Raw genomic sequence first — 23,819 nt, 5'->3', positions numbered from 1 at the left:
ACATCCATACATGACTACTAGAAAAACCATAGTTTTGACTATATGGACCTTTGTTGGTAAAGTGATGTCTCTGCTTTTTTTTTTTTTTAATACTTATAATGTATATTTATGTATCATGCCAGGCTCCTCTGTCCATGGGATTTCCCAGACAAGAACACTGGAGTGAGTTGTCTGCTAAATTTTAATATGCTGTCTAGATTTGTCATAGCTGGTGGCTCAGACAGTAAAGCATCTGCCTACAATGCAGGAGACCCAGGTTCGATCCCTGGGTCAGGAAGATCCTCTGGAGAAGGAAATGGCAACCCACTCCAGTACTCTTGTCTTTTTCTTAATAGTGTCCTTTAAACACCAAAGTCACAATTCTGATGAACTCCAATTTATTTTTGTTGTTACTTGTGCTTTTGGTGTTATATTTAAGAATTCTTTGCAGAATGTGAGGCCATGCAGAATTTCTCCAATGTCTTAGCTCTTAGAGTTAGGCATTCACTTTTAGTTAATTTTTGTATGTGGCATGAGGTAATACCAAATTCATTCTTTTCTGTGTGGATATCCAGTTGTCTCAGCAATATTTGTTTAGAAGACTGTTCTTTCCCCATTGAATGATCTTGACACACTTATTGCAAGTCAGTGGAGTGTGAACATAATGATTTACCTCTGAAGTCTCAGCTCTCGTGCATTGATCCGTATGTCTGTCTTTATGCTGATACTGCACTGACTTGATCACCATAGCTTTGCACTGAGTTCTGAAATTGAGAAGTGTGAGTCCTCAGCTGTGTTCTTTCTCAAGATTGTCTTGGCTGCTCCTTAAATAGCCAAAGGTTCCTTACATTTCCATATGAATTTTAGGGTCAGCTTGTAAATTTCTATGTGGAAGGCAGATGGAATTTTGAGAGGGATTGCATTGAATCTGTAGGTAAATTTGGGAAGTATTGTCATCTTAATAATATTAAGTTCTCTAATCCATGGGCAGAGGATGTCCTTCCATTTATTGGGGCCCTCTTTAATCTCAACCATGTGTTATATTCATTTTTAAAATTTATTCCTGAGTATTTTTGACACTACTATAAATGTAATTGCTTTCTTAAATGTATTGTAGGGTTGGTTATTGCTAGTGAATAGAAATGCAGTTGTTTTATACATTGATCTTGTTTCCTGCAACCTTGCTGAACTCATTTATTCTAATAGCTTCCTTGTGTGGGTTCCTTAGGGTTTTCTTTTTACAGAATTACATCGTCTGCAGAGAGAGCTGGTTCTGCCTGTTTCTGTGTGCCTTCTAGCTTGTTCTCCTTGCACCGTTGCCATGACTGGAAGTTCCAGCACAACATGGGGAGCAGAGGCCTTTGTCTTGCTACTGGTCTGAGATGGGAACGGTTCTCAGGGTTTTCCCCACTGAGTGTGATGTTTGCCCTTTATCAGGTTGATGAAGTTTTCTTCCATTCCTATTTTGTCAAATAGTTTTTATCATGAAGAAGTGTTAGATTTTGTCAAATTCTTTTTCTGCATTTATTAAGATGATGGTTTTTGTCTTTTTTCTATTGATATGGTGTGTTACAGTAATTGATTTTTTAATTATAAACCAGCCTTGTGTGCCTGGAATGAATCCCACTTGGCATGATACATAATTCTTTCTATATGTTACAGAATTTCATTTGTTAACATTTTGTTGAGAATTTCTGTGTCTATATTTGATCTTTACTGATTTTTTGAATAAAATTTAATTGAAAACAACTTACACATACAAAAAGTGTGGAGAACCATGTAACGGACGTCTGTTTCCCAGAGTCAACCCTAAAGAAATGCACCGCCTTCTGCCCCGTTGGTCAGACGGCCTTTCCTCCCACCTTCCCCTGCTCCCGTCTCCCTCCCTTTTGTGAAGTAAAAGGATTCCATTTAGTGCCGGCCCCTCCCACTGATTACAGGTGAAAACTCTGGACAAAACATTAGAAGAAAACGTGCACAAAAAGCAACAGGTTGAAAGGGGGGTTGGAACTTGAAGAGTGACACACGTCTGAGTCTTCGATGATTTTCAGTCCTCCTTCTCTTCTGGCCGTGACCCCAGGCCAGCTCCAGTTGTGGGCCAGGCAGTGAGGGCCACTATAGCCCATTTTTCTGCCTGTAGGAACTCTGAACGGGGCCTCAACAAGCGGGAGGCCATGAGGGAGAGGCAAAGAGCGAGAATCATCCAAACGGTCTGGAAAAGAACAAACCTGGAGGACTCGAGCAGACGTCAGGACTGATGTGAGGCTGGCATGAAGGCAATGTGATGCCGCAAAGGACAGATGCCTCATTCCCGGACAGGATGCGTATCCCAGAGACACCCCACGAATGTGTCTGTCAGTCTGTGATCAAGGTGCCTGCAAAGGCAGCTCAGTGGAGAAGAGACAGTCTTTTAAACAAGAAGTGTTGGAATAACCAGACATCCATCTGCAGGAAAGGGAAACTTGACTGTACTTTGCATATTATATAAAAACTCAAAATTGATCATAGGTCAAAAGTCAAACCTCAAACTTTAAAACTTCTAGAAGAAAACAGAAAATCTTTGTGATCTTGGGTTCAGCAAAGCATTGTTAGATATGACACCAGAAGAATAATCCATAAAAAAAAAAGTGGTAAGTAAGAGTTCATCAAAATTTAAAACTTATATTCTTCTAGGGACTTCCCTGATGGATAGGAATCCTTGCAATGCAGGGGACGCAGGTTCAATCCCTGGTTTTGGATGATGCAATGAAGACTCGAGGCAGTCAAATAAGGAAATATTTTAAAAAAAGAAACTTACATCCTCCTGAAGATTGGTAAAAGAAGGAAAGGCAAGTCACAGATTTGGAGAAAACGCCTGCAAATTACACATTTAACAAAGGACTTCTAACCACAATGTGGAAGGAATTGTCAAAATTCAACACGAATACAAATAACCCCCAAAAAAAGTGAACTGAAGATTCTAGCAGGCACTTTACCACAAAAGGTGTACAGGTAAAAAGTAGGCACGTGAGAACACTCAGCTGGTCAATAAGAAGTGCAGGTTGAATCACAGTGAAATAGCATGTCTGTCAGCACAGCTAAGATTGAAAAGTCATCAAATTTATAAAGAGCCTCCAAACCCAGAGGGGAGCAGTTGCAGCTCGCTCCCTGCTGGTGGGCATGCAAACCTGCAGCTACCCCATAAATGGTTTGGCAGTTTCCCGTGAAGTTGACTTAGTGGAGGACCCAGCAGACCCCTCTGAGGCACCTGCCCCAGGAACACCACGCTGGCTCAGACCCGTGCTTCTTTCCAGGCTCCACCATGTCCAGGCCCCAGACCCCGGAGCCGACCCTCGATGGGCAGGGAGATGCCTCCGCGGGCTCGCCAGACGAGGACGTGGCCGACGGGATCCAGCACTCGCATCGCATGCTCAGCTTCAGCGACGCGCTGCTATCCATCATCGCCACCGTGATGGTCCGTGGGGGCCCTGGGCTGCTGAGGGGCGAAGGGGGGGCCCGGGCCGGCCCGAGTGCCGATGCAGGCACCCAGGGAGCGGTCAGTGCCCAGGGAGCGTCCCTGGACCTGCGCTGTGTCTGTTGTAGATCCTGCCCGTGACCCACACAGAGATCTCCCCGGAGCAGGTACTTGGGAATGGTCTGCAGTGGTGGCGTTCAGGTGGGGGCCCGGGAGGCTCAGGCCACAGGCTCAAGGCTGGGCTCTGCTTGGGCGCACCTGGCTGGGGGGCTGGGGCCAGGCTGTCCGCTGCGTCTCCCCCAGAGCCTGCCAGCCCCATCCTGGCTTGTGAATGAAGGTGGTGCCCTCAGGCTGAGCCCTGAGGAGACCTGAGAAGGGCAGGGGCACCTGGTAGCTGGCATGGACACCCCCTAGTTCTGTGCCATGGCCCCTGGAGCGGCCCACCAAGCAGGTGCTGGGGAGCAGAGGGGCCAGCCTGGCAGACCCAGGCCCACGTGTGAGCAGAGAGGAGACTGGGAAAGGAGGTAAGGCCGAGTTTCCATTGCTAGTCAGCTTGGAGCGTCTCCACCGGGTAGGTGAGACAGCGACACGTCCAGCCCCTGCGAGGTGGCCCTGACCCAGGAGGGGATGAGTCCCGGGGCGTGTGTGTGCCGAGTGCTGCGCTCAGCCCCTCGTGGCCGTGGTGTCGCCTCCAGTGCTGGTCTCTGCAGGACCAGCATGTCTGGGTCCAGCCTGGATGCTGCTGGGACTCTTGTCAGAGAGGTGGTATCGTTGCTGCTCACGGGGTTTGAACGAGACCGAGATGCAGGTCGAGCCTGATGACCTTGGCAAAGGGCCATGCGGCCTTCTCTGCCCCAGGGAGCTGCCACCCCATGGGGTCCCGCAGGGCCTGGGCACTCCTGCTGCTCCAGAACCTTCTGGGGGCTTCAGTGCCACCGCTTTCAGAACAGGGAGGCAGGTGTTTGCGGGAGATGCCGAAGGTGATGGGGACCTGTGGGCCTGGAGCGCCTCGCCGCTGACCGCCATGGAGAAGCCCCCAGTCTGCATGCTGACCGACCCGGAAGAGCTCTGAGCCAGACTGTGGCTGGGACACTCCTTCAGAGCGGGTGCCACAGGCTGGGGTGGTCACCCCGTGGCTGGCAGCCGGCGCCAAGGAGAAGGCTCGTTGAGACCACAGGACCTGGGGGTCCGGAAACCGGGGCTGCTCACGTGGGCTCAGAGGACCCGCAGACAGGGCGAGGCGTTGGTTTTGCGTCTGGAGTTTCTGATGACAGTGATGCGTGAGCCCTCTCCTGTGCCGCCCAGCGTGTGGTCACACAGCCTCTCGCCAGGCCTCACACGGCCTTGGGACCACTCACCTGTCAGTGCCGTGACTCTCTCTGGCTGCCAGGCCCCTGGCCACCTGCCGAGGTCCTGGGAGAAGCCTGAGGCCTTTCTGCCTCCAGAGCAGGCATTCCAGGGGCCTGCATGTCAGGAGGGGCCCTAGGGCCAGCCCAGACGAGGCTAAGCCTGGGTGGGGGTGGGTCCTTCAGAGGTGTGTCCCCGGGCGGGGCGCCATCCCAGGCGAATGGGGTTGATGGGAGGCACTTCTGTTGCAGGAGTTTGACAAGAGTGTCCAGAGGCTCCTTGCCACCAGGATTGCTGTCTACCTGATGACCTTCCTCATCGTGACCGTGGCCTGGGCGGCCCACACGAGGTGCAGCGGGCTGGGGCCTGTGCTTGGGGGGCAGCTGGCGGGGTGTGTGCCCAGCAGGCGTGGGCTCGCTTGGCCCAGGGTCAGGCTGGTGGCGGTGTGCTTGGGGAGCAGCTGCCCCTCCCCGCTCCCCACGGAGGCCTCGCCCACACCACTGCTTTCACGGGCACGTTGCCACGGCAGCACGCCCCAGGCCTGGACGATGACGGGGTGCTGGGCACAGCACTGAGGAAAAGCATCCTCAGGACCCCAGGGGAACCAGGCCCTGGAGCTCTGCTGACGAGCCCCATGGGAGGGGGGTCCAGGAGGCCCCCGGGGTGGAGACACCCCCCGCCAGGGTGCTGGGGGCGCAGGAAGGCAAGGAACTTGCGTGGTGACAGCACCCAGGTGGAAAGTGTCTCTCAGCGTTGTCCCGCACACACGTGTTTTCAGCAAAGTGGTCATTTCTGGTGAGGACAAGTGACCCCCTTCTAAGGCTTCGAGGGATCTCTCCCACCTCCTTGCTCACAGAAAGCGAGGAGGCCCGAGGGCTGCCCGGCCCAGTCCTGTCCGGAGCCGTGCAGGTCACGGGCACGGCCAGTGTCCGTCAGCCCGCACGGCCTGTCTGGGGTTCAGCAGCGCCCCCACCCTCTGCCGCAGGGGCTGCAGGCTGGGCTTCTGACTGAGAGAAGCGCCCGGCCCCTCAGGTGCCCTGGGCCCTGGCCAGGCAGAGACCACCCTGGGGGGGAGCAGGCCACATCCTCAGGGCTCCAAGCGGGGAGAGCGCGTGGGGGCTGAGACAGGCCGCAGCCTGGGCACTCTGCCTGCTTCCTGCCTGTGCCAGTCTTCTGCCCACCTGTCCCCATCTCAGCGTGAAGCCGTCGTGTGAGTGTCTGTATCTGATGCCGTCAGAGCCACATTCATTCACGGTGACTTCTGCCCTTTTCCTTGAATTGTTCAGGTTGTTCCAAGTTGTTGGGAAAATAGACGACACGCTTGCCCTGCTCAACCTGGTGAGTCTTCCCTTCGGTTCCTTGGCTGGAGCTCCACCCGCCAGGAGCCAGGGCCGGTGCTCAGCCCCGGGTGTGCAGGGCTGGCCCCCAGCCGCCCTCAGCTGCGCCCCCCTCCCTCCCAGGCCTGCATGATGACCATCACCTTCCTGCCATTCACAGTGAGTCACGGGGGCTCCTGGCCCCCCTTCCACCCCGGGCCCAGCCGCCCTCCACTGACCCCAGAACATGCCCTCCTCAAAGCTCTCAGACCCATGGGCAGGTGCCCTGGACCACGTGGTTGCAGAGGTTTCCAAGAGCCGGCTGGTTCCGTCAGGGGGCGCGGGTGGGGGTGGAGGTGGGGGGGAGCCCCCAGCCTCCTGGCCAACCTGGGTTCATCCCTGCAGGTAACCCACCCTCTTCTCACCCAGCAGCTCCTGGATTCGGAGGGGGGCCGTGCTCTCGAGCGCAGTGCATCACAGAGGGTTGGGGTGTGGGGAGCCTTTAGGAGCTTGATAACCTTAAGCTTTAAAGGCTTTAAACTTCAGCCCAAGGGGTCCTGTGGCAGAGACACCCCCTCCCTTGACAGCTCCGCAGCGGCCCAGGCGCGGCCCAGTGGACTCGCAGGGGCCCTGATGTTGTGGGTCTTTCTGGCTGCAGTTTTCCTTGATGGTGACCTTCCCCGAGGTGCCTCTGGGCATCTTCCTGTTCTGCATGTGTGTGATTGCCATCGGGGTCGTGCAGGTAGGACGCCGTGCCCTCCTGTGTTTCGGGGCACAGCTGCGGCATGTGCTCGGGCCCCCGCTGAGGGGCCGTGCAGACCGTGCCAGCCAGGGCGTACCTGCCCCGGGCACCTGCTTAGGGCCCGAGCCCCCTTCCTGATGTGGATGGAGAATGAGATGGGGCCCTGCGCCCTCAGGCTGGGCTGAGACCCCAGGCCCGCCCGAGCAGCAGGAGGGCCCTGCCGCCCGCACCCCAGACTTCCTGTGGTGCCCGTGCGAGGCCCACCCATAGCCTGCAGCGTCTCCCGCAGGCGCTGATCGTGCTTTATGCCTTCCACTTCCCGCACCTCCTGAGCCCCCAGATCGAGCGCTCTGCCCACCGTGGCCTCTACCGGCAGCACATCCTGGGCATCATCATGCGGGGCCCCGCGCTCTGCCTGGCCGCCGCCGGCTTCTCCCTCTTCTTCTACCCCGCGGTGAGTCCAGGGCCTGCCCGGAGCCGCCATAGCGGAAGCCAGCAGGCCTGGGATGCATGGCTCTCTACACGTGCATGGGGCTGTGGCCAGCTGAGAGAGGAAGTAGGGAAAGACCTTCCCAAGCCAGGAAGGACGGAAGTGGAGGAAAGGGCGGTGCAGCTACGGTGGGCTGGCCACCACAGAGCGCAGGAAGATGGAGTGCGGGAGACGGCGGCTGCAGGCGGGGCTGCGCCTGACTCTGTCCTGGCTGAGCTGCAGCCGGAGATACTTCGCTCACCTGGGTGGGAAGATAAGCCCCACCAGCGGCGACTCAGGGCAGCTCCTGCCTTTACCTGCGCTCTGGGTGAAGCAGAGTGAACCCTTAAACCCAAAATATCACAAGAAGTGTGAAAGAATGCATTTTAAACATCTAGTAAATGTTTCAAGAGAATTCCAAATTTAAAATAAACAGACTGGCAAGGGCTGCAGGGCCACACCCTGGAGGATGGAGCTGGGGGCTGGGGTCGTGTCCAGGGCACCCCAGCTCAGGCCACAGGTGGGGGCGGGGGAGATGATGTGTCCCCTCACCATGTGGGGGCTGCACCTCCCGGTGGACCCCACTCCTGCTGGTCAGGGGCCTTGGGGACCTTTGGGACCAGGCGAGGTAACCCTGACCGTGGCCTTTAGTAGGCGCTCCCCGTGGACAGGGCAGGCCAGCAAGGGTGAAGCCCAGAGATGGAGGGCAGGACGGGCTTGCAGCATCCACGCTGCAGGTGGGTCAGCCCCCCGGCTCTGGCCGGGCTCCAGCAGTGGGGGTCATTGTGTGGAGGACAGAGGGCCTGGCTGGGTGTGGAGCGAGCAGCTTGGGTGAGGAGCAGGCAGAGTGGAGGCCCCTTGGCGGGCGCTGTGGGTGCCATGAGGCGCCTGGGCAGGGAGGTGACTGGACCCTTGAGTGATGGCGGCAGGGGGGAGGGCGCTGGGCTGCCACAAAGCGGGGAGGGTCTTTGTGGGCCTGGGGCCCAGGTAGCCCCTCCCCCATGTCCTGCCTTCCTGCAGGGGGGGGTCTGGCCCCTCAACCCCTCACCCCCTTGCCTGGGGCGCCCTCCCATCACCACCTGCAACAGCCCCCTGCCCAGCCCCCCCAAAGCTCCCCAGGAGCCCTTGGCCATCCTCCCAGGCGTGCTCACCACCCCCACCCCCCAATCCAGGGTGCCGTCCTGGGCCCACCTTCCAGTCCCCGCCATGGTCACGCCCTGGCCCACCTTCCCCACCTCCATCTGGACCGTCTACCCCAGTGCTGACGCTCAAGCCCAGGGCCTGCTCCGCCCGGGGCCTGCTCTTCCCGTGGGCTCATGCCCCTCAGCCCTGGGCAGCCCCCGCCCTGCACCCAGCTCAGGTTCCCCTCGGGCTGTTGTTTGACATGCATACACACGCACACACACGCCCTGGTCCTGCCACGGCTGCGCTCCCCCGGGCCTCAGCAGTCCCCTGAAGCACGCTCTCCGCACAGTCATACCTGCTGATGGCCACGGTCATCTTCCTGCCCTACGTGAGCAAGGCCGCTGGCTGGTGCAGGGCCCGCCTTATGGGTAGGTGCCCAGGGGCCTGTCCTGGGGGGCTCCGGGGCTGCCACCAGGGCCCCCCACTGGCCCAGAGCGCTGAGGGCTCGGCCGCCCCTCCCTGGCTCACCACAGGCCCCAGAGAGCCCCCGGCTCACAGCATGGAGGTCTTCACCTTCGACCTGCATGAGCCGCTCAGCAAGGAGCGGGTGGAGGCCTTCAGTGACGGGGTCTACGCCATCGTGGCCACTCTGCTCATCCTGGACATCTGGTGAGAGCTGTGGGCCGCCCTCCCAAGGGGCTCCCACCCAAGGGCCCCGGGCAGGGCCCGCTCCCCCCAGGGCGGAGGGCGGTGGGCGGGCGGCCCCCAGCTCCCCATGCCCCCGCTCTGCTGCTTGGCCAGGCAGCCTCTGCGTCTGTCAGAGTTCCAGCCTCAGCTATCATATCTTCATTTCTAAGTGTTTTATCTACTCCTTTTTCAAATCTTCCATCCTTTTTAAAGCCTTTTTTTGTTCCTTGGCCATATTTCAGTACATTCATGTTTTGTTAACATTTAAACACTCTGATTTTATGTTCTGTATCTGATCATGTAAAGTCTTGATGCCCCTAAGCTTCTCTGAGTAGCTTTTTCCTACTTTAACTTGAGAATTTTTAAAAATTAGGAGCAAAGGCCCATGGGCACAAATCTCTGAGGCCCAGACAGAGGTTCTGCCCTGAGCCAGAGCCCTGCCTCCTCGTCCCTGCTGGGTGGCAGTGAGGGGTGGCTGCGGCTGGGCACCCCATGGGTCAGGGCTCCTTCCTCCCACCAGAGGCACAGCCCGAGGACCCAGGTGGGGGTCCCCGGGAGACCCCAGGCTCTGTCTCCTGCTCCCACCTGCACCAGCGTGCATGCGGCCGCCGGGTTAGTCCAGGCTGTGGCTGTCGTCCACGACCTCCCTTGTGTGCCTCAGACTCTCCTTACAGTCAAGTTCAGCCTGGGCAAAGCCCCTCAGGCCTGCGGGGCCGCCCCCCATGGAAGGGTCACTGCAGGGGGGTGAAGATCTCATAGCACCACCCGTGGGTGCCAGAGGGGCTGCAAGCCTGGGGCCTGGCAGGCAGGGCTGCGGTCAGCCTAAACAAAGGCTACAGCTGAACTTGAACTTCAGGTAAACAGCCCTGCCTGTGTCAACACAGATCCGCAAAAGTCCGCACGTGCTGTTCATTCATCTAAAGTTTGTGTGTGCGGGGGCGGCTGTGCTGACCGGATGCCAGAGGCGGGGCCCCCGCAGATTGGTGTATTTCTCCCCTCAGTGAGGACAACGTCCCGGACGCCAAGGATGTGAAGGAGAAGTTCCAGGGCAGCCTGGTGGCCGCGCTGGGCGAGTCAGGGCCGCACTTCCTGGCCTACTTCGGCTCCTTCGCCACGGTGGGCCTGCTCTGGTTCGCCCACCACTCACTGTTCCTGCACGTCCGCAGGGCCACGCGGCCCATGGGGCTGCTCAACACGCTCTCGCTGGCCTTCGTGGGCGGCCTGCCCCTGGCCTACCAGCAGACGTCAGCCTTCGCACAGCAGCCCCGCGACGAGCTGGAGAGCGTACGCGTCAGCTGCGCCATCATCTTTCTGGCCAGCATCTTCCAGTTCGCCATCTGGACCACGGCGCTGCTGCAGGAGGGGGAGACGCTGCAACCCTCTGCGCGCTTCGGGGGCCGGGAGCACGCGTTCATGTTTGCCAAGCTCGCCCTGTACCCCTGCGCCAGCCTGCTGGCCTTTGTCTGCACCTGCGTGCTGAGCAGCTTCAGCACGGCCATCTTCCACGCCATGCAGATCGCGGTGCCCTTCGCCTTCCTGCTGCTGCGGCTGCTGGTGCGCCTGGCGCTGGCCAGCCTGCGGGCCCTGCGGGGGCTGGTGGGGCCCGTGCTTGCCCAGCCAGCGCCTGGGGCTGCGGACGAGGCCCGGTCCCCACTGCTCCCTGCCCCCTGCTAGTGCCGCCCCGCCCCATCTCCGGGGCCTCGTGAAGATTCATGTTCTGCCTCAGACCCTCGGATTACTTCCACTTTGCAGAGAAGAGTCTCATGGCAGCTTCACTGTGTTGCTTGTGCCCGTTGTCTGCTCAAGCCAGCAGAGACGAGCCCCAGAGGGCTAGCAGGAGGTGGGGGCCCTGGGGCAGTGGGCCCAGCCCCTCCCTGGACTGAGTCCACAACCCCGTGCAGAGGCCCCAGCAGGCTGCCACCCACCCACCCACCGCGACTCGCCCCGGGCACAGCGACGCAGGAGACGGACAGCAGCAGGGCCGGAAGACCAGACTCTATTTGTCCAAGATATAAATTACGGTCACCTTCGGGGGTAGGTTACACACGAGGAAGGGGTGCAGTGCTCACACACACACTCAGACTCGCTTACACGCAGAGGACTCGTCCACCCGAACCACAGTGACAGACGGCTGCCACCAACTGGTGCAGGTGCAGAGCAAAAGCTGATTCCACCCCCAGGAGTGCAGGCCCGAGGGACGCACACCGGGCCCTGGAGGCCCGCGGCCCTCGTGTTGCCCACGTCTGGGTAGCTTTGGCACGAGCTGGGCGGGGCCATGTCTGAGGTCGACGCCAGTGTCAAGGCGAGGCCACCACCCAGGGTTAGGGCCTGGCAGCCAGCCAGCGCCAAGGCATAGGGACCAAACAGTCAGGAGAGGGGCCTCCAGACCCTCCTTCACGCCGGGACAGGGCTCTGGGCCAGCTGGACTCCGGGGCTCTGAGTGACCCGCCTGGCAGCCCATCTGCGTCCCCCGTCTCCACGTGGAGAAGCACAGAGACACATCTGCTCAGTGGATACGGAGCCCACGTGCTAACTGCTGACACGCGGAGGGGCGAAGCGCTTTCCCCAGCCAATTAAACCTCTCCTGCTGCACACTCGCCTCACTTCCTTGGGAGTCCTGGCCGGGCCAGCTCCTGCTGCCTCCCGGGCACGGGCACCACACACCTCCCGGGGGGCCAGGCCCACCCGGCTTCCTCGGGGCCTGCCTCTCCCAGCCCAGTCACACCAGGGTCCCCGCAGAGCTCAGACTGGGCCAGCCAGACACTGTCCAGCCCGGGAAGCTAGTGGCTGGGGTGTCCCATGACTGCGCTGGGCACCCCTAAGGTCCAGAGAGCCAGCTGCCCTGTAGGGGTGCCTCGGGGTACTGCTGAGGTCTGGTGCTGCCCGGCTCAGGGACCCAGAGGTGGCAGAGGGGCCCCAGGGGAAGTGTGTGTCCTCCAGGACAGCGGCCTGGGCCCCAGGGAGCCCCACACCACCCACCCAGCAGTCTCCGCGTGGCACGGGGAAGAGACAGGAAGGCCAGAGGCCAGGGCTGCGAGCGCATCTGTCCGCTGCTGAGTGCTGCTCCAGGACGTGCCTCTACTTGGGGTCCCCCTTGGGGGCCGGGGCCCCGTCGGCTCGTGCATCCTTAGGGGGCCCCGCCTTCCTAGGCTTCTGCTTGGCCTTCCTGAGCATGTGGACCTGTCCCAGGACACGCAGGAGCTGTCACAACTCAGGCCACCTGGCCACAGGTCCCAGAGCAGCCACCACCATCTCAGCCCATTTCATGGAAGGGGACAGAGTGGCGGCTAACTGAAGACTGGCTGCCTCATCCAGCCCATGGCCTCTCAGAGTCAGAGAAGAACCAGCCATGGCTGGACTGCCCACCAGCCGCAAGCCCCCTTCCCACCCCATCCTGACGTACCTTAGGGCCCACAGCCGAGATGATCAGGTGCCCGGGAGCCTGGACCCAGGGTTCACCATCCACCTGCACGGGCGTGGCCTTGAGGAGGGTGACGCGGAAGTAGGACCCCTGGGCGATGCGGATGCCTGAGCGCAGCCCACTCTGGACCTGGCCCTGGTGGGAGGGGGGCCAGGCTCAGCAGGCCACGGGCAGCACTGAGGGCCTGGTCTCCAGAGGTGTGCACATCCTGGGCCCCTGTCTCCAGTCCCCATGCTCCCCGTGTGCACACCCCGGGCCCCCATCTCCCCTTCCCCACGCCCCTCGTGTGCACACCCCGGGCCCCCGTCTCCAGTCCCCACGCCCCCCGTGTGCACACCCCGGGCCCCTGTCTCATCCCCACACTCCCCGTGTGCACACCCTAGGCCCCCGTCTCCAGTCCCCACGCTCCCCGTGTGCACACCCCGGGCCCCCGTCTCATCCCCACGCCCCCCCGTGTGCACACCCCAGGCCCCTGTCTCATCCCCACACTCCCCGTGTGCACACCCCGGGCCCCCGTCTCCAGTCCCCACACTCATGTGCACACCCCAGGGCCCGTCTCCAGTCCCCACGCTCCCGTGTGCACACCCCAGACCCCTGTCTCCAGTCCCCACGCTCCCGATGTGCACACCCCGGGCCCCTGTCTCATCCCCACGCTCCCCGTGTGCACACCCCGGGCCCCTGTCTCATCCCCATGCCCCCTGTGTGCACACCCCGGGCCCGTCTCCAGTCCCCACGCCCCCCGTGTGCACACCCCGGGCCCCTGTCTCCAGTCCCCACGCCCTCCGTGTGCACACCCCGGGCCCCTGTCTCATCCCCATGTTCCCCGTGTGCACACCCCAGGCCCCCGTCTCATCCCCACACTCCCGTGTGCACACCCCGGGCCCCTGTCTCCAGTCCCCACGCCCCCCGTGTGCACACCCTGGGCCCCTGTCTCCAGTCCCCACCCCCTCCGTGTGCACACCCCGGGCCCCTGTCTCATCCCCATGTTCCCCGTGTGCACACCCCGGGCCCCCGTCTCCAGTCCCCACCGCCCCCGTTGTGCACACCCCGGGCCCCTGTCTCCAGTCCCCACGCCCCCCGTGTGCACACCCCGGGCCCCTGTCTCCAGTCCCCACGCTCCCCATGTGCACACCCCGGGCCCCTGTTTCCAGTCCCCACACTCATCGTGTGCACACCCTGGGCCCCGGTCTCCTGGTCCCCATGATCCCCATGTGCACACCCTGGGCCCCATTTTCCCCATCCCTACATTCCCCGTGTGCACACCCCGGGCCCCAGTCTCCTGGTCCCCACATTCCCCGTGTGCACACCCCGGGCCCCAGTCTTCTGGTCCCCACGCTCCCTGTGTGCACACTCCAGGCCCCAGTCTCCCAGTCCCCATGATCCCCGTGTGCACACCCTGGGCCCTGGTCTCCCTGTGTGCACACCTGGGCCCCCGTCTCCCCACCCCCATGCTCACTGTGTGCACAGCCTGGACCCCGGTCTCCCAGTCCCCAGGCTCACCATGTGCACGACGCCCGTCACCCCCACCACCTCCAGCAGCCCGTCGTCCATGCGCGGCTTCTCGAACCTCGAGTCACTGTCAGAGCCCCACAGGTCGGCCCCTGAGCCCCAGCTGCACAGGAGGGAGGGGCACAGAGGTCAGAGGGAGGTTTGGACAGGAGGGCAGGGGCCAGAGCCCCAGAGCCCCGTGTGTGGGGGCATGCAGGTCAGACGCATCCCCGGCCCTGTCCTCAGTGGGCGTTTCCCGGGGAAGCAAGGTCAGGGAGATTAGCATCGGGCAGGGGTAGGAGCCCCTCACCCTACGTGAAGCCCCACAGGGCTGGACAGGAGGGCAGGGGCTGCAGCCCCGTGCGTGGGGTCACGCAGGTCAGAAGGAGGCTGGGCAGGAGGGCAGGGGCGGCGTGGGCACCTGGGGATGTTGATGAAGATGAGCCCCTCGATGCTGGGCAGCTCCACCTCCTGCTGCTCCACCTGCAGCCGGAGGGCCCTGTGCAGGCCACGGGAGTGGCTGATCTTCTGCAGCCCGACCCGCACGTACACGCCCTTGTTGTGGAACCTGGTGGGGGACTCCGCGTCATGAGGGGCCCCAGCCCCCGGTCACCGCTGGTGAGCCCCCAGGAAGTTCCAGGCAGCCCCGCCCCGCCTGTGCGCCCTGACCTGCTCGTGAACTTGCCGGGCTCCTCCTCCCGCGCCTGGTGGAAGTCCAGGCTCAGCTCTGCGTCAATGCCGATCCCACAGTAGTTACTCATCTGTACGATCTGAGGACAAGACGTGTCTCCCTTGGCCCCTGTCGACCTCCAGAGGCTCCCTGCCTCCCGTGAGGCCAGCACACATGGCCCTGCTCTCAGCTGCCCATCCGCCTGGGAACAGTACTCGCGGCGATGCCGGGGCGTGGCCCGGATGAAGACACACAGCCGCCCACTGAACACCACGCCCTTGCCCGGGCACGCCGGTACCTTGGGGGGCTCTGCCTCTGCCTCGCTGTCCTCCCCGCCAGCAGCCTCATGAGCGTCCAGCAGGATGGTCCAGCGGTCCACAAGCACGGCGTCTGCCTCATCCACTGACAGCAGCACGGAGAACGGGTCCTCCCCGCTGTAGCCCGCCCCCCAGCGGAGGACCCGGCCCAGGTCGTTCCCTGGGAACCAGCAAGACAGGCTGCCTCCACACCGGGCCCGCCATGCCGGGCCCCCACCCCCGCCGGGCCAGCCCACCCCACCTGTGCCCAGGGGCAGGATGGCTACAGCAGGCTCCGGGCAGGCCAGGCGGTGCCGCATGTCCTCCAGGGCGGCGAGCACCCAGCCCACCGTGCCGTCCCCGCCGCACACCAGCACCCGGAAGCAGGGTACCTGGGAGAACACGTGGAACCTAGGCAGGGAGACAGGGTGTGTCCCGCCACTGCGGCCAGAAGAGCCAGACCAGGCCACCCCGGAGCAGGAGGGCGCCCTCGCAGGTCCCGCCCTGCCCCACCCCTCCAGACGCACTCACCCGGGCAGTGGCCCCCCGTTGGTCAGCTCAAAGACCTGGTGGGGGTTGAGCAGCTTCCGGAAACTGCAGAGCAGGTCGCGGCCCTTGAGCCCTCCACTCCTGGGGTTCACAAACACGAGCAGGGGGCAGCAGTCTGGGGCCAGCTTCATGTGCTGACGGATGCAGGCTGCGTCAGGGGGTGCGGGACGGCCCCCAGGGGAAGCCGGGCCTCTCCCGACCCACAGCCTGCCCCCTACGCCGATCTGGGGCTGGCCTTCCTTGGGAGGGAGGCCACGCGGCCACCCCACCTCACCACTGGCCTCTTGGGCCACCCCCCGTGGTAGAGAGGGCATCCACAGACCACGGGCCAACGGGCACCCCCCACCCGGAGCCCTGAACCGATGGCCACGGCACCCCTGCCATGACGTGTTTTTAGGCCCCACCCCCGCCTGGCGCATGGGCCCATGAGTCCAGGCCAGAAGCCCACTGGGACCCGCCCGGCAGTCAGGAGGGGCACCCAGGCGCAAAGGGCTGCCCCACGCCTCACCCCAGCAATGGGTGAAGGCCTTCCCCACACATAGCAGAAACGGCACTTGAGAGAGCAGGGGTCCCAGGCTGGTGGGGGTGGGGGGCTGGGGTCTTACACAGTGGGGTTGGGGGGCTGCGGCCCCCCTAGTGGGGGCGGGGGGCTGGGGTCTCTACACGGTGGGGGTGGGGGGCTGGAGTCCCCGCCACAGGGGCCGCTGGGTGACGAGGGACAGACAGGCAGACACCATGGGCAGTGGTGGCACATGGCTCGGCTGTGGCTTGAGGCTGTGGGCACGCAGAGGGCGCATGTGGGCCCTCAGGCAGGGCGGTCTGCGGGCAGCACTCACCTGCTTGCTGGGGCTGGCAGCTGCCAGGGGAGAGGGCTGGCAAGGCCCACCTGTCTCTGGCCAGAGGGCAGGCGGAGGGCCCGGGCCCACGATCGCCGCGCCCTTGTCTGGACGGTTGGCCAGAGCAGCAGAGACCGCAAGGTGTGGCCCCCCAGCCACAGCCTGAACTTTCTGCTGTAATTCTGCCTGACCTGAGCTAGGTCAGGGGCCACAGACACCCTTGGTGATGGGGGGGGCGTCCCTGGCAGCCAGCAGGGCTGAGGACCAGAGGTGGACCAGGGCACAGAGCACAGGGCAGGGTCTGGGGCCCTACGGGGACTTTGAGACAGCCTGGGGAGTCGGGGAGCATCATGTACTGAGGAGGCCCACGGTGCGAGCAGGGTCCAGGGCCTCCCAGGCAGGGCGAGTGGGGCCAGGGCCCAGGACCCCACGAGGGCTGCCCGCACAGTCACACACACGTGACAGGCTGAGGATGTGTGCCCTGCAGGGCCTGTTGGGGTGAGACCTCAGCCCATCCCGAGGAGTGAGCTGGCCTTGCAGCAGACATTTGGACTTTGCTCCAACAGCCCAAGATAAAGACAAACCGGTGGGAGCCACAGCCCCAGGCCCGCCTTAGCGCCACTCACCAGCACCTCCGGGAGCACCAGGGCAGTCAGCGGCCGGCCGCGCACAGCCGTGTCCCTGACCAGCATGTACAGCCGCTCGGCCTCCGCGAAGCAGGCCACGTCCAGCACCACGGCACCTGAGGCAGGTGGGCGGTAGCTCAGGTGCCTGTGCGAAGGTCCCAACCCCCACAGTGTCTTGGACCAGGGCCCCAGCTTCGGGGGAATGACCCAAGTTCTGGCCACGCCCGCTTTGGGCCAGCCTGTCCCAAGGTGTGCATGACTCCTTGCCTGGGGAAGGCCTTCAAGGACACTGAGGCCCAGAGATGGGAGATGCCGGGTGGGCAGAGCAAGGCTACTGGAGGTGGTGGGACAGACATGCCCCAGGGCCCACGAGAGCCACAGGGGGTGCTGGGAGCTGCTGTCGGCCCCCAGAGGGGAACACGGGCCCCATGACACTGTCTTCCTGCTGCTGCTAAGTCACTTCAGTCGTGTCCAATTCTGTGCAACCCCATCCCTGGGATTCTCCAGGCAAGAACACTGGAGTGGGTTGCCATTTCCTTCTCCAATGCATAAAACTGAAAAGTGAAAGTGAAGTCACTCAGTCATGTCTGACTCTTCGCGACCCCATTGACTGCAGCCTACCAGGCTCCTCCATCCATGGGATTTTCCAGGCAAGAGTACTGGAGTGGGGTGCCACTGCCTTCTCCGGTCCTCCTGCTGGGGAGATCTAAAGCTGCCTGGGATAAACTCTGGAACCCGCGAGCAGGACAGGCTGTGGAGAATGTTCTCTGCACCTCAGTCACATTTTAGCAAAAGCATCACAGCTGGGAGCCGGAAACAAACACCAAGGTTTCCCCTACCCCCGGGCCCTCAAGGAGGTGAAGCCAGAGGGTGGGGCTGCCCCACCTGCTCTGGAGGTGACCTTTGACCAAACCTGACCAGGGTCTGCGGGTGGCTCACCTTGGGTGGAGTAGACGTGGCTCACAGTCACCAGGGCAGCTGCAAAGATGGGGGGACTGTGATCGCATGCCAGAGACCCGCCCCCAGGGCCTGTGGCCACCCAGCCTCCCAGACCAGAAAGCAGCTCACACCCCCGCAAAGGGAAGCTCACTCTCCCAGAGGTGCGCCCTACTGCAGGCACTGGGCAGCCCCAGGGCCCAGATCAGGAGGCTCAGAAACTCTTCAGAGGAGGTAACAGGCCCTGGGCCTCAGACGTGAGGACAGAGATCCTCTTGTCAGGAGCCACTCTGGCATGTGACTGGGGGGAGGGGGGAGCAGGAGGGCCCCCGCCTTGGCACCGCAGCCCCCAGGCCCCCCCTCAGGACTCCTGGTCTGCGCCCCCCACCGGGCCAGGCGACCCGCCAGCCCAGGGAGTGACAGTCCAGGCAGGTGCACCTTTGGTGGCGACAGCCTCATCCAGCAAACTGCGGTACTCCTGGGGGGAAAGGCCCGGCGGCAGACCGCCCACAAACAGAGAGACGCGCGGGGCCAGCGCCCTGCTCTCAGCCACGTAGAATCGTGTCTGGCTCATCTGCCGCAAGGACATCTGCAAGGAGGGGACACTGAGCAGAGCCCCGGGGACACCCCCCACCTGCTCTGCCCACAAGGGGCCAGAGGGAAGACATCCCAGGCCAAGCGCCCCCAGAACAGGAAAGGACAGGAGAGGAGGGACAGACGGGGACCTCGGGGGGAGGCACTGCGGGCCAGTGTGGCCTTGGTGTCCTCAGGGCAGACTCCCTGTCTACAAGGGACAGGCTGTGCCCAAAGGCCAGCGGCTCCCCGGAGGCCAGTGGCCGCACCCACTGACCTGCCGGATCTCACGAAGCCGGTCAAGCAAGGGTTCCTCGTCTGCCAGCACCGTGCGCTGGACTGCGGGGTTGAGAGACACCGCCGTGAGCCCCAGACACCACGACCACCTCCACGACCAGGTGTCCCGGAGCCCCTGGGCAGACGCGGTCAGGGCACGGGCTACAGGCTGCCCCTCACCTTGTCTGCTGTCCATGAGCACCTCCACAAGCTGGAAACCCTCGACCCCCTCGGCCTGTGGGGGTACAGTTCAGGGTATCAAGTCTGGACGGGACCCCACTACCCCAAGACTTTGGCGGGGCGGGCACACGGGCGGGGCGAGGTGGGCACACACCTGGCGTCCGAGCAGCGGGAGGACTTCCAGCACCACGCTGCGGGCAGTGCTCTGCGGGGTCACACGGATGGAGACATAGGCCACACCCACCCTGCAGGGGACACGCTCAGGAGCTAGGGAGGCACAGTCCGCGCTCCTTCCCCCCCCAACCCCCCACGGCCCTGCTGGGACCTGGTCTCACTTGAGCCAGGCCGGGTAGATCTTCAGGATCTCCTGGGTGCGGGGCAGAGCGCGGAGGACCCAGGCCTGGGGAGCCACTCTGCCGCCCTCCTCCTCGGCGGGCCCAGAGCTCCAGACCTTTCCCGCTGCCACGGTGTCTCCAAGCTGCGCAGGAGTGGGGAGCGCCTGCAGCTGGAAGCCCTGAGGGTCCTCGGGGATGTAGTAAGCCCGCAGAGCCGCCTCCTGTGAGAGGGGGGCAAAGGTGGGGCCTGCCAGGGCCAGGTCCGTGGGTCCCCGCGGTCCCCCATGGCCAGGCCCCCTCTTACCAGCACCTCCTGGCTCCGGGCCAGGTGCGGGACCGTGACTGTACGAAAGTGGTTTCGCTGCATCGCGTCGCTGCCATCAAAGATCTTCAGAGTCTGCTTGCCTGGGCCGCAGGGGAGCGCGTGCAAGTCCGTGGAGTGAGGGACGGTCGGGGGAGCGGGGTCCGGGGTGTGGGAGCGGGCACAGCGAAGGGGCACTTACCGGACTCAGGCGCCCCCACCTCTCGGCCCGGGCCGGCGGGGACGCTGCCATCGGCGCTGTCCTCCCCGTCCCCTGTGGGAGGGTCACAGCTGGCCTTAGTCAGGGCCCAGCCCCGCGCCGGCCGCCCCTCCCCGTCACCCGGCTCACCCGGCTCCGGCACCGCGATCTCGGGGATTCGAAAGCAGTGCATCTTGCTGAAGTTTCGGGACAGGAGGCGCACGCACGCTGGGGGCAGGACCAGGGTGCGCAGGCGCCCGAAAGTGCACTCGGGGGCGAGCGCCGCGGAGCAGACTGAGTGGGCCTGCAGGGGAGCGGGTGCGGCTCGAGCGCGGGGCTCCGGCGCAGAAGGCCAGGAGGACCCACACCGAGCGCCCCCAACCAGAGACCCGAGTCTCCCCTCTACCGCCAAAGGCCGGAAGGCGGCGCGATCCAGACGAGCTGTGCCCAAGACCCAGGACTCCGTCCGGCTGCACCGCCGAGGCCCCCCGCGCCAGCCGCCGAGGCCCCGCCCCACGCGCAGAGGCCCCGCCCGGTGCGCCCACCTGGACGCCACACCACTCGCAGCGCACGCCGGCCGGCACGTCCGAGGAGCCGCACGTCTTCCGACAGAGCTCGCAGCGAGCACCCGACGGCAAGGTCCCCTCCCGCCAGTGGTGGAGGTGTGCGTCCTGCGGAGAGCGCCGTCAGCGGCTCGTCCGGCCGCCCGCTCCCCGGCCTCCCCCAGGCCCCGCGCACTCACGTGTTCGCGGTGCCCGTCCTGGTGGCACTGGCGGCAGTCGCTGCAGGCGAAGGGCACACAGTCGGGGTGAACGTGCAGCTCACACACTGGGGGGCGGGCAGGGTTAGGGGGCCTCTGGTCGCTGCGCACCGACCCTGCCCGCCCCCTGATCGGGCCTGGGTCTGCCCCTCCCCGGACCTCACTTTCCTGAACATTTGGGGGCCCGTGGTGAGAGACAGGAACGCCCCCGACCCCCACCCCCGCCCCCGGCACGATGGGAACCAGCTTCTCTGCGTCTCTCCGCCCAGCCCACCTCTGCACGCAGGGAGCGGCCCTGTGACGCCCCGCACCCACCTCCCGGCGGCCTGACCGCAAGGAGGGGCGGGGCCGGCAAGGAGGGGCGGGGCCCCCCGGGCCGCAGAGACCAGGCTCCTGGGGCGGGGCCACGCGGGATGCTGGCTGTACCTTCGCAGCGGAGGCCGAGCGCCTCCAGACCCTTCCGGCACACGGAGCAGAACCTGCGCTTGTAGAGCCCCCGGGGGCCGAAGCAGTGGGCCACCGGGACCTGGGAGGGGCAGAGCTTGGCCTCAGCCTGGGTCCCCAGGCCCCCATTCCTCTCTGCCCAAGGGGCTGCCATGACCAGCCCTGGTCTCCTGCCTGACCCCTCAGTCCTCCCGAGCCCTGCTGACGGAGTGCTGTGTGTGCCTCTGGGCCCCTCCATGCTCCCAGGGGATCCTGCTGGGGACCGCCCGGCATGCCGACTCCTCTGTTCCTTGTGCGGGACTGACTCGGGGCAGCCCCAGGGCGTGACCTCAAACAGCCCCTTCTGCAGCTCAGGCCCAGCTGGCCTGGCCCAGGCCTGACCCAGCTGCACAGGGGCTGGCCACCCCCAGGCCTGTTCCTCTTGCTGATACATTTGGGGCCAGCCGGATCGAGTACAGGTGGAGGGAAGCCCAGCCACAGGCTGCTAGGTACCAAGGACCCCAGAGAAGACAGGGTCAGAGCCCTGGGGAAGGGAGGCCCCCTGCTGCCCTGGGAGGGGCTCGCGGACAGGGATGCACTGCAAGGGGGCACTCCCAGCCCACACCATCTGACCTGCCGGCCCGACTCCCAGCCCAGCCCCCCCCACAGGAGCCGGGCCCCCAGACCCTCTGTGCCCTCCCCCCAAAGGTGCAGGTGCAGCGGCCAAGCTCCATACGCACGCGGACCAGACTGGGAGCCACACTGGTACAGGGGGTCTTCACGTGCTTCAGGCACTTCTCGTGGGACATGAAGTTGCAAACTGTGGGGACAAGAGCCCTGTGAGTTGGCCCCTGTCCTGCCCAGGGATCAACAGACCCCAGGGCTTGGCATGCGGGAGGGAGGCCGCGCCAGGGCAGACAGCTTATCACAGTGGGCCCACCCTCCCAGACCTTCCTGAGCCTAACCCTGGCCGTCAGGGTAGAGAGAGAGCATGGAGAGAGCCTCGTCCTCAGCCCCACCCCTGAGAGCTGAGTGAAGAGCAGCTTGGTGGCTCTGGCCATCCGGGATGACCATGTACTCTGGTGTCCTGAGCCGGCCCTGTTCACCCGCTCCCCCCCCCACACACACACACATACACAGGCCCAGCTCCTTCCAGTCTCTACTGGCGGTGGGTAGGCAGGCGGGCACTTGGCCACCTCCTGCATCTCTGCCTGCCCCTAGACCAACTTCTCCAGGGACACCCTTCCCTTGCTCCCCACACGTGCATACACCCCTAATTACCCCTCCCACACACGAGGTGCTTGCCTGGACCAGAGCCAGTCTGACAGACCAGGATGCCCTGCCTCTGAGGGCAGCTGGCCCTGCCCGGAGAGGTAGTTGTCCCAGAGGCTCCAAGGCATGAGCTGTGCTCACAAGGCCCACGGAGGCAGCAAGGGGGCACTCTCCATCCTAGGGAGGGCACCCTCCATCCTGGGGAGGCATGCAGCAGGGTGAGGCGCCCGCCTGGCACAGCCTCGGAAGGCGGCAGCTCTTGACAGGTGGCGCTCAGCTTCCTCCTCTGGCCCACAGAAAGAACCCCTGCTCCCCACACATCCTGGGTGCTCCCTGGCAGGGGAAGGCGCTCTTCCTCCTACACCCTTGCCAGGCCTCTCTGTGTGCCGAGGTCACCAGCTCACCCTCCCGAGCTGAGGAGAGTGTCTGCACATCACCCCCATTTCCCTTCTGTGAGCTCCTTTGCCCCTCAGACCTAGCACCCACCGGCAGGAGGTCCTACCTGTGAGGGGGACCAGCCACTTCCTGGCAGCTCCTCCACCCATACCTGGCCCAGCCTCCTCAGCACACCAGGCCCCAGGCTCCTCGGTCCCCAGAGCCACGGGCCTGTCTCCCTGGGCAGGGCAGAGGCGCCCCGCCCCGTCCCGTCCCCCGTGGAGACGCATGATGGAGGGCCTCCCCGCCCGACCAGGCCCGTTTGGCAGCTGGGCCGGGGCCCTGCCGGGGCACGTCACACTCGGGGTGGCAGGCCCGGCCCAGCTCCCTGGAGTCTGAGCCCAGGCGGCCCTGTGGGCAGCACACACGCCCAGGAGAGAACAGACCAGCACCAGCCCTGGGGAGCTAGTGGCCCCGGCCAGCCCTGCCTGGCCACGCTGCTGGCCCTTGCACCTGCCCAGGGTTGGCTGGCCTCGTCCCCAGGCACTGCACCGGCCCTGCGCGGCCGCCGCGCTCTTCCCTCACAGGGTTCCAACCCAGGTGAGGACTCTCGGGGGAGGGGCCGCGGCCGCTTGACGCCCCCAGACCCCGCAAGGTCCTCATCGCCTCCGCCGGGAGGTCTGGGCCTGGCACGCTCCTGCCCAGAGGGCAGGAGGCTCTGTCCCGGGGAGGCCCCTGCTGGAAGTGCAGAGAGCAGGGGCTGGGGTCCGCGGTGGAGTCGCGGGCGCTCACCGTCACACAGGATGCCGGCCAGCCCCCAGATGAAATCGGAGCAGAGGTGGCAGAAGGTGGGCTTGGTAAGCGTCACCTTCCTGAAGCTGTGACTCGGCGCGGCGGGCCCTGGGGGCCTGGCGCCCGACCTCTCCGGCCCCGACCCCGGCCCGGACCCCGGCCCCGATCGCGAGCGGCTTCCGGCGCCCAGCTCGGGGCTGGAGGTCGGGCTGCCCGAGCGCGGGGAGACGCCGCCAAGCCAGCCTCGGGCCCCGGGCTCGGCCGCCGCCGCCATCCCCGGCCAGGGCGGCCCGAGCCCCGGCGGCGGACGACTGTGGGCTGCGCGCTGTGGGCAAGCGGGGCTGCCGTCCCCGCTGTCCCCGCGGTCCGCGCCGGGCTTCCGACTGCGCCCG

The 23,819-nt window shown here is 63.9% G+C and overlaps 2 protein-coding genes across 14 annotated transcripts in view; one reads left to right on the top strand and one right to left on the bottom strand.

Moving 5' to 3' along the window:
* Positions 1 to 11,711, top strand: part of TMEM175 (transmembrane protein 175) — an 18,882-nt gene extending 7,171 nt beyond the window's left edge. For 2 of the 9 annotated variants that reach the window (XM_043448528.1, XM_043448529.1), the window contains exons 2-9: positions 3,273 to 3,433; positions 3,562 to 3,600; positions 5,032 to 5,129; positions 6,067 to 6,118; positions 6,241 to 6,838; positions 7,128 to 7,292; positions 8,966 to 9,101; positions 10,121 to 11,711. In XM_043448528.1, coding sequence (XP_043304463.1) covers positions 3,281 to 3,433; positions 3,562 to 3,600; positions 5,032 to 5,129; positions 6,067 to 6,118; positions 6,241 to 6,838; positions 7,128 to 7,292; positions 8,966 to 9,101; positions 10,121 to 10,793 — 1,914 coding nt within the window. In that variant the 5' untranslated portion in view covers positions 3,273 to 3,280 and the 3' untranslated portion in view covers positions 10,794 to 11,711. The other 7 variants (XM_043448530.1, XR_006265724.1, XR_006265725.1 and 4 more) reach the window with 7 other exon arrangements.
* Positions 11,100 to 23,819, bottom strand: DGKQ (diacylglycerol kinase theta). 5 transcript variants are annotated; one of them, XM_043448524.1, is made up of 24 exons: positions 23,428 to 23,819; positions 22,294 to 22,458; positions 21,729 to 21,808; positions 20,992 to 21,091; positions 20,548 to 20,633; positions 20,351 to 20,476; positions 19,956 to 20,109; positions 19,809 to 19,880; positions 19,610 to 19,710; positions 19,306 to 19,526; positions 19,125 to 19,215; positions 18,971 to 19,025; positions 18,792 to 18,853; positions 18,380 to 18,530; positions 17,945 to 17,983; positions 17,006 to 17,121; positions 15,526 to 15,677; positions 15,257 to 15,405; positions 14,997 to 15,175; positions 14,698 to 14,798; positions 14,450 to 14,596; positions 14,041 to 14,152; positions 12,523 to 12,675; positions 11,100 to 12,299 (listed from the first exon to the last, which is right to left on the bottom strand). In XM_043448524.1, exons 1-24 carry the CDS (start codon positions 23,699 to 23,701, stop codon positions 12,198 to 12,200), a joined length of 2,988 nt encoding a protein of 995 aa, XP_043304459.1. In that variant the 5' UTR covers positions 23,702 to 23,819; the 3' UTR covers positions 11,100 to 12,197. The 5 variants fall into 5 exon arrangements, with proteins under 5 accessions (XP_043304459.1, XP_043304458.1, XP_043304461.1 ...); XM_043448523.1 differs by having other exon boundaries at positions 14,997 to 15,405; XM_043448526.1 differs by lacking the exon at positions 22,294 to 22,458.

The sequence above is a fragment of the Cervus canadensis genome, chromosome 26 (genome assembly GCF_019320065.1).
Source record: "Cervus canadensis isolate Bull #8, Minnesota chromosome 26, ASM1932006v1, whole genome shotgun sequence".
Taxonomy (NCBI): Eukaryota; Metazoa; Chordata; class Mammalia; order Artiodactyla; family Cervidae; genus Cervus; species Cervus canadensis.
The sequence above is the reverse complement of the archived record's forward strand: the minus strand, read 5'-3'. Positions and strand labels throughout refer to the sequence as shown.